The sequence below is a fragment of the Lipophrys pholis genome (genome assembly GCF_963383615.2).
Source record: "Lipophrys pholis genome assembly, chromosome: 2".
NCBI classification, from domain to species: Eukaryota; Metazoa; Chordata; class Actinopteri; order Blenniiformes; family Blenniidae; genus Lipophrys; species Lipophrys pholis.
Genome location: NC_137636.1, coordinates 18507178 through 18520311, shown reverse-complemented (window position 1 = coordinate 18520311; position 13134 = coordinate 18507178). Strand labels below are relative to the sequence as shown.

The following is a 13134-nucleotide window of genomic DNA, read 5'->3' as shown; positions in this document are numbered from 1 at the left end:
CATATTTTAACTGTGTCCATGACGTACGAGGTGTTACCGGGCGTGTGGAGAAATACATTTGAATGCTGGTCAACTGGGAACTCCCCGCTGTAAAAGTTGGTACTTTTTGTGTCATCATTCAATACATAGGCATTTAAGCTTCAAAATTATGTTATTATTATTTTTCTAATGGTGAATGAAATTAGCTTCATCTTATTATTTGATTCTGTAATCTAATATTGTTGACTTTGTAAGCACGAGTTCGTCCATATTTGGCTTACAGAATAAATTGGATTTTTTTTTTTTTATTAACAAGTTGACATCCGTTTATTGCGACGTGTCAAGTCTCCTAAACAGGAAGTCGGACTTTCCCATCTGGTAAATTTCAAAGTTTCCAGCTATATAAACTCACAACGATATTTACCTGTAAAATGTTTTGTGTGTATATTGACAAACATTTTATAAATCGAGTAGATGGAGATGTTTGGCCTTTTCGTATAAAAGCTGTTATTTTAGGTAATATAAGGAATGACCCCTTCTGACCACTTGGTGGCAGTAATAGAGATAGTCGCCTATTGACATCCTGAAAACGTCAGAACTAGAAGGTAGAAGAAGAAGACGTCAGCGGTTAAACATGGCGCGGGAAGCCCGGGAAGCCCGGGAGGTTTCAGAGATGGAAGTCTGCGGGGAAATTCCTCCGTCTTCTCTAAAACTCTACGAGACGCAATTTTTCGGTTTCACCCCGCAGACGTGCGTCCTGCGGGTGTGCAGCGCCTTCCAGGACTGCCTGTACGACATCTTACCGGTGGTGGAGAAGGTCTGTGTGCGGCAGCTGAGTAAAGGCGGGTCCGAGGGGGGCGAGGAGCAGCTCCGGGCTCGAGCCCGGGACTGCAGCCGTAACCTGCAGCAGTTCCTCGATGAGCGATTCAAGCAGCTGGCCGGGCGGATGGAGGCGCTGCTGGTCAGCCGCTGCTTTACAGTGCCGCCGACTGTCCTGCTGCCCGAAGACCAGACACACAAGAAGTACCCGCAGGACTTCCAGGTGGGTGCACAGTGTGGGACCTCGGAGGAGACCGGACAAGCTGCTCCTCACTCGGTATAACAAGACCTGGGTACATCTAATGTCATTTCAGGTGGAACGTGGTCTGTCAGTGTTTCTTACTGAGTGTGCAGGTCCTGCACCCACTATTGAGCTCCATCTCCATCCTTTATTGCTATCTGTCATCAAAACGTTCAAAAACATTGCAAAATGACGAACTGTATATATACACAATAAATTTGTATTTCCGTATCAGTGGGAGTTTTTTTTAGCGACAACCGTGTATGAACACAAACAGTGAGAGACCACCATTTCAGGGGCGTATATCTTATAACGATGGCTGAGTCATAGGTCTAGTATCACCTGATCTCACCATCACAGGTAGTTTAACAGAACCCCGAGCTGGAAGGGGAACCCAGAGACATTGACCCACATTGGTCCACATAACTGACGATATGATGAAACCCGGTCTGCAACAAGATGTCAAGAAATGCACCTTCCAGGGACAGTTTACTGACTGCTGCTGTTTCTGGAAAACAAATGGGCTTGGGTCCTCCAAGGTGCACAGGGACACAAGTATTTTCATGATATCCCCAAATAAATAAACTGAAAAAAAAAAACAGTATTTGTGGGCTAACAAACTGATTGTGGTCTCTTTATATCCAGGAGGTGCTGAAGCTTGAGTCGTCACTGGAAGACCTTCAGAATGCCTATGAAGCAGAAGTGTGTGCCCGACAGGCCCTGGTAGCTGAGCTGGAGGAGCAGAGGGAGGTGCAGGCACAGCTGGAAGGCATCCTGGAGTGGATCAGAGATCTCCAGACAGCCTGGGTGAAGGAGGGTAACGGCAACTTCCACGAAAGTTTCCAACTGGTGATGGAGTCTGTGAAGAAACTGCAGGAGGCCGTCGACGAGGCGCTGCTCTGCAGCAGAGTGCGTCACTGAATTGGGCTCAGATTCATTGACTGTTTGTCACACGCATTCCTCCAGAACTTTATAAAGTGTGTGATTGTTAAGATGATGTACAAGCCCACTGGAAGACATGTTGGAAATGTTACTCTGTAGATATTCATTGACTTTTTAATACTTTGGAAATAAAAAGAAGAATCACCAACAAATAAGTATTTTCAAAGGGATTCTGTGGAGACCTTTGGGCTGCGTGGAAACCTATAGTCACTCGTGATGCTCGTACCTCATCTAAAATCTTGGTTAAACAAAGAAATAGATTTCTCTTTGTCTGTCTACTTCACATTCAAAGGGATTATTAACATTGGACCAAATTATATAAACCCACCTGCCAGGACTTTACAACCATTATAAGTAAAACTGCAGGGTGAAATGAAACAATGCATGTTTGATTTCGTGGTGGTATTTTCAGCTGGAAAATTACCAACAACTTTAAAATGTCCAAAGGGATCAAAACGACAGCAGGTATTTTTGCACAGCAGATCGGTGCTTCTGAAGGCTCATGGGAATTTAGTCTAACCTCTAACGCTTGTTTGTAAAGGCTCAGACACGCTTTCCTCTCTGACTTGGTGCCATCTGAGGCCCGTTTCCACAAACACTAATAAAGCAGAAATCGGACTTAATCATAGAAAGCTGACCAATTTTTCTTCATGTGAAATTTTAAAAGCAACCAACACTTTTCACTTTTTCTATTTTCCAAATAAAGGAAAGTTACAAAATGAGTTATTTAAAAAACAAAGCTCAGAATTCTCCACGTTATGTTATGAAACGCAACAAGTGTTTTCAACACGTTAAATAAAGTTCTGATGTAATTGCTCGGAGATGGTGTCAAAGTTTTATTTCCTTCTTGAGGGGAGAGTACAGCTCCAACCCCTCAGAGTGGGAACATGTGGCTCCCAGCAGAGGGCGCTCTCGACACGTTCGCAGCAGCCGTTCTACTTTATTGGTCCACATTAGTGCAGACAGGCCACAGGTTCAAATGAAAAGATGCACGATGATTATAACTACACTTAAAAATATCAACATTTTACAAAAATTGTGTTTCAAGGCCATAAAAGTGGAAGAACTGTTTGAACCTATAGATCGCATCCCTATCTGGGGAAAAAAAAATGCCAACTAAAAGATTTTAAGGGTGCAGAATATTTGATTTCTCATTTCAGCATGATTCTATAATAAGTATAGACAACACTGCGTATTGGGTTCAGTTGTGTCAATTTGCCTAATTTGCAAACATAATGGCAAACAATCAAAATCAGGCTTTTGTAGCAAATCTTTTTTAGTTCATCAATTATTTGGTGGACAGAAACTGTTTTAAAACCACAAATAGAAAATCTGCTGCTGTGGGCTTCTTCAATCTGAGAATTTTATGTTGCAAAAAAACCTGCAAAACACTGGTCATCCGTCCATATTCTAAACCAATTTTGCCAGTTCATAGTGGCTTTGTGAAGCCGAACCGAGTGGGAATAAGTAAATAGGTTACATTACACTTTGCCCCCTCAGAAAGTACCCCATTGAGGGAAGAGTACTAACCACCAACACCATAAAGGGATTACAGCTGATGAACTTCATGTTGACTCCTTTCTACTTGGCTGCCTGCAGACCAGGGCTTCATGAAGACCTTCCTGCTGTCAGCACTCAGTGGCACAAGTGAATGTCTGTTATGTTTCTACTTTATCTGGTAAATGTGTTCACTGTGAGAACATCCAGTTTGTTTTTAAGTGGGGAGGATTAGTGTGCAGCGTTGGCTTAGGCTCTGATTTCTTCAGCAATGATCAAATCATTATGGTTCATATGAGTCCCAGAGCAGTCGTAAGGAGCCAGCTTTCAAAACTGTCAGTGCTGAATGCCTCATATTCAAACCAGACAATTTCATGTCTGAGGTTTCCTTTAAAGCCTTAGAGAAATTTTATACTTTAATCTGAAACACATTCAACAAGGAAAAGAATACAGTCGCTGATATTTGTTAGATGTGGAGTGAGATACTAAATTCCGAGTGTTTGTTATTGTCATCAGTTGAGTTTCTTGTGACTCTGATGAGCAGCCAAAAAAAAAAAAAAATATATATATATATATATAAAACGGAATTGTTTGTTGTCAGTAGGAGGCAGTATCTGTGTGTCATACTAATTCAATAAACCATGTGGTCTTACAATAGGTATTTGAAACTTTTTCTCATTATGGGCAATATGTCACTTTTCTGAATATTTTTTCCATTTAGTTCTCAGGTGTTAATGGACCTAGTGGGATGTAAATCATGAAGCATTTGGCCACTTCAAAGGAGCAATGGATTTTCTTCTCAGAGTAAAGTTAATTAAATAGGCTGCAACAGCAGGATCAAACATGAGTAAAGGAGTGTTCACAATTATATGTTAAACATCCCCTCTGACCTCTCTGACAACTAAATAAACATCAAAATCGTAATGCCTGTATTTCTTATAAAGTAGAAAACTGCAAACACTGAGCATTTGAAGACAGTCAGCTCAACTTGTTAAGTGTATACTAAGTGACGTTGCTGAGGACGCTGTGGTTGACAGGCCAAACAAGAAGAACTGGAACTGAGAGAAAGTACATAAACGACAACAGGTCAAGCGTAAACAGTAAACATTTGCTTTAGCATTCTTTGAATGTGTGCGCATGTGTGTGTGTGTGTGTGCGTGCGTGTGTGTGTGTGTGTGTGTGTGTGTGTGCGTGTGCGTGTGCGTGTGTGTGTGCGTGCGTGTGTGTGTGCGTGTGTGCGTGCGTGTGTGTGTGTGTGTGTGTGTGTGTGTGTGTGTGTGTGTGTGTGTGTGTGTGTTGCCTGCCTGCCTGCATGTTGTGAGTGCCTTGAGAACTGATCAGTCCAAATGGAGAGGTGCAAGAGGCACTTTAGTGTTTGTCTTACTTTGATAATGGGACCACCAGCAGCAGTGATGATAACGATCCTACAAGATGTGGAGATGAGAGTGCGTTTAGCCTGTAACAAACATGACTTGAGACCTTGGTGCAGAAATCAGACGTCCAAACATCAAGCCATTTGTTCAGAAACCCTGTTCACTAAATCTTGGAAGTGGTTTCATTGATGTTTAAAATGAGCCATAAGGACACAAACACCACATTTGTTATGTGAAGAACAAAGATGGAAAAAGCACCTTTGGTCCTATCATTCGACACACATTTAGAATTTGCAGAGTATTACAAAGGCACATTTTGCACATGAGACTTTTCTAAATCACAAAATGAAAATATAATTGCCAATATGTGCACTTTAGCTATTTTAATCTAAAATATATTTGTAACTGGGATATAATTCTGACAGAATTGTTTTAAGGGGCTATAAAACCTCGCTGGCATCAATCAGGCGACCTTGTGCACTAACTGCTCGCAAAAGGCACTTTTTTTTTTAAACAAAGGGGCCAAACACGTCATCATTTGTGTCAGTATTTTAAAATTTATTTTTTAAAGTAATATGCCATCTTTTGTTATTAAACAGCACAAACAGCTTTGATTTTAATGGTAGCTTTGGTAGTTTGGATGAAATAACAATATTGCCAACTATGGTAACTTGTCTGATATTGGGTTATTTGTATTTTAAAATTCTATAAAAGCCAACTTCATTTTGTCATGCTTTTTTTTTTTTTTTTTTTTTTTTAGTAATTTATTCAAAATTTCCATTTTGGGTCCAGTCTGAAGATACTGTGCTTCATGGTAGAATGAAAAGTATAGATTTTATTCTAAAATGAAATTACCATATAAGATATGATGAGCAACTGTGGATTTTGCAAACAACAATGCATCAACAATTACTGTATTATACCAAAGACTTAGAGGAGAATGTGCTCTGTAAATGTTATTGAGCCAATTGTGATTTCCTAATGTTGTATATGAAAAAAATTTCACTGCTACAAAATTTATATTTTCTTCCTGGGAGATCATTAAAATTCAAGCTTAAAAAAAACTGAAAATTTAAGTATTTCTCACAATAAAATGCACACAGCAACACAAAATGATGTATGATGAAGTTCAAGGGTGCCACATACAGTATTCATACATAATTATGTTTTGTTTAATGTTTTTCCTAAAACCCAGAGAATGACACAATAGCCTCTCATCGCTGCGACCTTTCTATGATTCAACTCCCAAAATTGAAACACATCTGTATTTTACATCAGTTCTCGCTTTTACTTTCCCTTTCTTGCTTGAGTTCTTGTGTACCCACCTGTTGTGCTGTGATGAAACACCTCATATACTGAGTTATGTGCAAGAGATCATTTTCAAATTCTTGTTCTGGCTTTAGACTACTATAAGTTAAGCTCTATTAAGGTCTCATCCAGACTGTGGAGATAGCACATAGTGACCTTTTTTTTTCAGGTACTTCAATGTATTATATAAGTGTCGTTGCTTTTTTAAATGTATTTTGTACGTTTGTACTTTCTGAATTGTTTATATATTCTATTGACCAGTTTTAGATATACTATACTAAATTATAATTATCTTGTCTTGTGCATTTAAATTCAAAACAGATTATTTTTTAATACAACTCTGTCTTTCCAGATTATTGATTCCAGCTGGGTAGTTGTTCTTGTGCTTATTTGGTTCCACATCTTGAGGCGTTGCAGCTGATCACAAATTCAAATTGAGACATTTTGAGAAATTTTGGTGACATTAAATCTTCTTATGAGGACAAAAACAAGCTTCGGCAGCAACAATGAATGCTCTTAATCTTGGTTTTGTGCGTGTGTGTGTGTGTGTGTGTGTGTGTGTGTGTGTGTGTGTGTGTGTGTGTGTGTGTGTGTGTGTGTGTGTGTGTGTGTGTGTGTGTGTGTGTGTGTGTGCGTGTGCGTGTGTGTGTGTGTGTGTGTGATGGTTCAAAACACGAACCACTGTCCTTGTATGTGTGCCTCCAGTAAAAGATGTTGCCAAACTCAAGGGACACAGCTGTTTGCATCTGTCCGCTGGCCACAGACACTCTGAGTTTATAGCCGAGGTCTGGCAGAGAGAGAATATGAAGTAAGAAGAGGAAACATACATCTACTCTGTTAAAGAGTTGGCCAAGCACGTGTCGTTGTGATTTAAAACTGAAGTTGGCTGTGTTTGAGGGACAGCAGGCCGAGGAGGAAAGTGTCTTCGTTTTACACCACAGTCTCAAGCTTTCACGCCGCCGTCCTAAACAATTCTGGCTCTCGCACTACATCAACACTGAGCTGGGAACGCTAATCACATGTGAAATCAACACACCGGTTGTATCTGTCTGTTTAAAAGATCTCCTGAAAAAAAAGAACTGACATTGAATGAAGCGTTTACTCATTTCTTCTTCTTTTCCTCCTCCTCAGTAAAATGGGATGAACATTTTATAAACTGGATCAATGTTCTTTGCTCAAATCTATGAGTAACCCCCCCCCCCCAAAAAAATGCTACTTAGTACCTTACTACTAGTTATATGAGTAAATGCAATTAGTTACCTTGTGTAGAGCTTAGAGCTAAGTTCAGTCTGCAGTTTGGATGGATTATAGATCGCTACTGTTGGACAGTAAATCAGTTTGCTGCTGAATGTTTCACTGGCAACTGTTTTTGTGCTGAAGCTTTTTATTCATCTTTCCCCAATTAAGTTGAGGTTGGTTCAGTTTTAGACTGTGCTTGGGTCAGACATGTAGATTTCAAGGCCTCTGAGAGGAAATACATGATTTTTAGTAAATGTCGAAACAAGTGTTTGTTATTTTTCTTGTAAAACTGCGTCAATGTGCTCTAAAGTGTATGTGTGTATGTGTATGTGTGTGTGTGTGTCAGCCCATGTATCTACCTGTTTGAATTTAGTTTGAGCATGTGACTTGATATGTGCACGTGAGTGAAGACAGCATATGGACAGTGCCCTGCTTCCTGTTGGGAGGGGAACACCACGGCTCTCTGTGAACCGCAGTGTGACCTCTGACCTCTTAAGATCTCTGTCTCTCTGTCTCTCTCTCTCTCTCTCTCTCTCTCTCTTTCACACAGAATCCACAAACCCAGATACCTACACATACGTACGCAGATATACGTCCACCCTCAGCCTGCCAGCTGTCTACAGTGACTGACTGTCCCACACAGACACAGAGGACAGAGGAGGTGCGAGTGACAGTCAGACGGGATTGTTTTCTCAGGCTGTGAAAAAGTGAGTCAGGAATCCACACTGACTTTTTCAAATCCACGTGTCACACTGCATGGAAAACAACACATCGTGGCAGAACCAGAACCTCCTTTCACTTTTTAAACAACTGTGGGTCAACGTGACTTTGCACACAGGAGGACTAAAAGTCTCCTCTTTGTACACAGCAGTGAACAGGCACAGGTCCTGCTGTGTTTTTATAATGAAGCAAACTAACAGGCAAAAAACATTAGTGGTTTTTGTTGGTTAAAGAGGTTTTTCACACTTCATTTTTGTGTGGCGCTAGTCATAATTAAGTTTGCTCAGAGATTTAAAGCAGACCTATAAAGGGCTATCAGCATGTCAGTCTGTTAAAAAAAAAGAAGAAAAAAAAAGATCACAAGTTTGGATGACTGGAAATGTATGCCTTATCCTTAGTCTGCACATTCTTTGAAAATATTTGTTCCCATGTTGCCAGTCCATGTGGAAAGTGGTGATCTTGCAGTTGCTGTAATGATTGTAAGTTCATTGCTAAAATTGCAGGAAATCAATAGGCCATCATAATTCTAAAGTCGATGTCAGAGCTTTTTCCACTCTCCTCTTCAGACAATCGATATTCCACCAGGAGCTCAGGAAAACAGTGTTGTGACCTTGGTTTGGACTGCATCAAATACTGAAGCGATGCTGTTTAGTGATGTTTAATCTGTTGTTGTCTCATTGTCTAGTTTGAGAACTGTGATAATAAATACATTTTCATGTCTTGGAAATATATAATTTGTACGATGAGAACTGTAACAGATTTAGCTAGGGTCATCAATTACCACTGAGGAAGGAAACTGCAGTACCGAGTGAAATCACATTCCTGTGGAAAACTTGAAAACTCCAGACAGAAATGCCCAGCAACACATTACTCCAGGCTCAAGTCGTCCATTATATATATTATTACTCAACGCAAATTATTCAGTCTGTTCATTCGAATAATCTGCACATCCATCCACTCCATCCAACTCAGAGTCGATGGGGCTTGGTCATACAGCAAACAGCAGACACATTACACGGCCAACAAAGAGACAGACAACCACACTCTCATTGACACCAATCAATTTAGAGACACCAACTTGCTTCATCTACATCCATGTGTTTTGAGACTAAGGGGGAAACCAGAAAGTCTGGGGAAAATCCTTGCACACACTGGGAGAACATGTAATTTTACACAGAGGATTTGTGACAGGTATTTTCTCATCATGAGGTGAAAAAAAAGTCACATCCCCATGCAGCCCAACCTACTGGTCCCTTGGTTAAAAACAAAAAGAATAACTTCCTCTGTTCAGATGATAGTTTATGCATTTTCCTTTTCCATTTAAAAGATGTTAAATAAAAAACAAATGAACAGAAATTTTCCATTAGAAAATTACATTTTATTTTTGTGCTTATATTTGAATGTATATTAAAAACAAAAATGAAAAAACCCACTTCCTTCTGAAGTACTGGCCATGAGCAGGGACCACATCAGTCAACAGCTTTGTACAATTTCTGCCAAGTAGCTTTCTGCTGTTTTTTTGACGTTATAATTTGTTGTTTGCAGAACTCTGCAAACAGAACGTGCCAATTAATGCATTGGCAAAACACAACCAATAAACAAAAGGTATATCAAACTTTAGCCTTCCCAGCTCTCAAACCCCATCTTGCATATTTATAAAGCCATGTTTACTTCACTGAGAAATAACAACAGACCACCGCTTCCAAATTCAGCCCAACCGAATAAATAGAAACATCTGTTTTTAACTGTTGAAACTCCAGTTTAATGAGCACATAAAACCATAGAAAGATCTATCCTTAACATTTCAATTTGAGCCTCACCAGTGGGGAAATTTCGAGGCCGGGTGCTTTTTGCAGCTGGCCGAAAAGTGAGATACTTTCTCTTCATGTTTATCAGTTACACTGCTTTCATTTTCAGTAGCCTCGAGTCATACGACACTTCGCACAGGAGCACCTGGTTAGTGGGTGCTGGAAGATAATGGTTCAGGCTTCTCAACCTTTTAGCCAGAGTCAAGTGTCAGTGAAACCGTTAATTTAGTTTCTTCTCAACATCTGACGTTGGATAGATTCAAATACAAATACGAACAATTTTTTCCTGAGACACCTGAATCCATCAAGCCCTGCAGACCTCCAGATGTCCCAGCAGCTCATCACTCTTTTGTTTGTGTCCACCTCCAAAGGTCGAAAACACAAAAAGTTAAGCATTGTTTTCTTCGTATCAATACCTTCCTTCGACTGCAGTTATATGATCTCCTGAAGGCCTCCGCTGTAACGGCTGCTCCTAGAAGACAAAAAGAAGATGAAAGAAACAGTGGTGAATTGAGCGTAGATGGAAGAAAAGGAAGAGGAACGAGGTGAGAGGACAAGAGAAAGGAAAAAGAGGTGAGGAGGAGCGGAGCAGAGCAGCAGCTGGCAGGTGTCAGGAGTCACAAAGAACCATCTGTCCAGCGAGTGCCATCTCCTCACACACACACACACACACACACACACACACACACACACACACACACACACACACACACACACACACACACACACACACACACACACACACACACACACACACACACACACACACACACACACACGCACACACACACATTAAACTTAAAAGAACGAAAGCTGCTTCCTGTCATATAGATTTTACCTCTTCACATGAAAAAGATAATCCCCATCAGAATGGCAGTCTGAGCCAATATTACACTTCAGAGATCACAACAACTCTGTCAGAGTCTGACTGTCAGTCAGCAACAGGTCGCAATGAAGCTGTGTGTGTGTGTGTGTGTGTGTGTGTGTGTGTGTGTGTGTGTGTGTGTGTGTGTGTGTGTGTGTGTGTGTGTGTGTGTGTGTGCGCGCGCGTGCGTGCGTGCGTGCGTGCGTGCGTGCGTGCGTGCGTGCGCCTGTGTGGTATGTTGCCTCTAGACTGAACTCTGCAACCTCAAGTTCCTCGGGTACTTATCAATACAGAGGAAGAAAAAGAAGCCTTGCATACAGGCACTCACACACTGTGCTGACCCCTGACCTTTCACCTCAAACAATGTCTCTCTTGAGAGTTTTTAAGAGTGTGAGGAGTGGTGGCCCAACACATGTTAAAAACTTCATGCTCGCAGCAAGTATCTCATGACAAAGTTCACAGTGGGGTGTGAGAGCACGAGGGCTACCTGGACAAAGACAACTCATATTGTCATAAACCTTGATGAAGACATTAAAAACAACAACAGTAAATATCACACACACACACACAAACTGGAGATGATTCCAGGTATGTGGGCAGATCTTCCTCCATCACACAAAGAACATTTAGTCTAGTTGATGTTTTTATTTTCAAGGTACTGCCATTTCTATTGCTCCTGGGCTTTTCCTTCATCCATTGCAATGAGAATGAACATGATTTCCATTCACCTCTCAGTCGTACAGAAGAGATCAAATTGAACAAACTTTACTGAAGTCTTTCATCTCTGCATCAGAACTTGGCTCTTTTCCTCCATAAAGGTTTCACAGGAATCCTTTGAACCTTTTTAAACAAGTGTAAAAATGCATTCCCACTGGCTTAGTGTAGTCTACCTTTGTATTTCTCATCCAGAAACTAAATTTCTGAGAATGCAGACAAACCTTCTGTGTTTCTGAAGAGATGTATGGCTCTCATCAATGTCCTTGATAGAGAACTCATCGACAGCCCTCTCTCTTCTGGGATTTTGTTCCACAAGATCTTTCAGTCTGGCCACAAACATATTCAACATATTCAAACATATAAATACAAGAATGACACTAGTGAGGAGCTATAAAGAAACTAAGACTAGATACTTGTGATTGCAATGTTTGTTTGTTCCACTATATAATACGACCCAAACAATAGGTCAGTCCATCCTGAACTGCTACTGGCTGGTCTTCCATTGTTTTCTACATTAAGATGATGTGATATGTTTTGGTCTCATGGCTATGGCAGAGGTAGGCACTCCTAGAGGGTAACAGTCCAATGTGTTTTTTTATATTTGTCCTTGCTTTAACACAACAGATTGTGAAGAGTGGAGGTCATGCAGAGCTTTGTGGTAACATATTTATTTAGATCAGCTACAGTGGCTAATAGCTGATTTATATCTTGATCATTGGAAATTAAATCATAAAAGAGCACTGCACTGCATCCAGTCACAGAACAGAATCTTGTCTTGTTCATAAAGCAGGATGTGAAAATCTGAGATGCAGAAAGAAGCAACACCAGCGAAAAAATTGTTTTCCAGGGCAGCCCGGCCGTCATCTGGAACCCCCTCACACATTCTGTTGCTCACCCTCTCCTCTTCCTAAAACAACTCTCTATTTCATTCTCCTTCTTCCTTTACCCCCACACTCCCCCTCTTTCTCTTTCCTCCCCCATACAGCAGACAGAGGGCGGATGCTGGCAAACACTTCCTCTCTCCACGAAGTGTCTTCCTGTCTCTGGGAATCCATTTCCTCTTTACAGATACTACAACAGCACTAAGAGCATTCCTCAGGAGTCTAATGCACACACATGCGTGCGCACACACATGCGTGCGCACATACATGCATGCGCACACACATACAAACGCACATGCACTTCATGCTTCATGATAACTGCAGGGCTGATCTGTCACCTGACAGGCTGGATTAACAGATATGAATTTAAACACCTCAAACCCTTTTCTCTTCAATATACATATATTTTAGAATCATTATCAATGATGCTATGTGTGTCTGTGTAGTTTGACTTGGACTTGGGACCATTTGTGTGCAGTAGTTGAGGGTGTCCATGTCAGCAGTCCTCCGCTGTAGCTCACTAACCCGTGCCCCAGGTCGTGGCCAATCTGAATGAGCTTTCTTCCTCTGCTGTAGGCAGATGTCTGATGCAGTTTAAGGTGATGAAAAAGGGAATGTGGTTGTATCATAGAGACTGATAGTGGTGCAAAGTCTTATGTTTCAAGAGGCACGAGTTAAAGACTAAACATGTGTCATTCATTAAAGGGAAAGATTGAAGACAAAGAAAGTAAGAATGAAAAATGGA

At 40.9% G+C, this 13134-nt stretch overlaps 1 protein-coding gene across 1 annotated transcript; it reads left to right on the top strand.

Moving 5' to 3' along the window:
* The first annotated feature begins 579 nt into the window (after positions 1 to 579).
* mis12 (MIS12 kinetochore complex component) lies at positions 580 to 2802 on the top strand. Its single transcript, XM_080491428.1, has 2 exons — positions 580 to 1021; positions 1685 to 2802. The coding sequence occupies exons 1-2, from the start codon at positions 614 to 616 to the stop codon at positions 1958 to 1960; spliced, it is 684 nt and encodes a 227-aa protein (XP_080347554.1). The 5' UTR covers positions 580 to 613; the 3' UTR covers positions 1961 to 2802.
* The last annotated feature ends 10332 nt before the right edge of the window (positions 2803 to 13134 follow it).

Coding starts and splice junctions, on each gene's coding strand:
- mis12 (XM_080491428.1), top strand. CDS start 614: ATGGCGCGGGAAGCCCGGGAAGCCCGGGAGGTTTCAGAGATGGAAGTC. Junction 1,022..1,684: donor AGTACCCGCAGGACTTCCAG/GTGGGTGCACAG, acceptor CTTTATATCCAG/GAGGTGCTGAAGCTTGAGTC.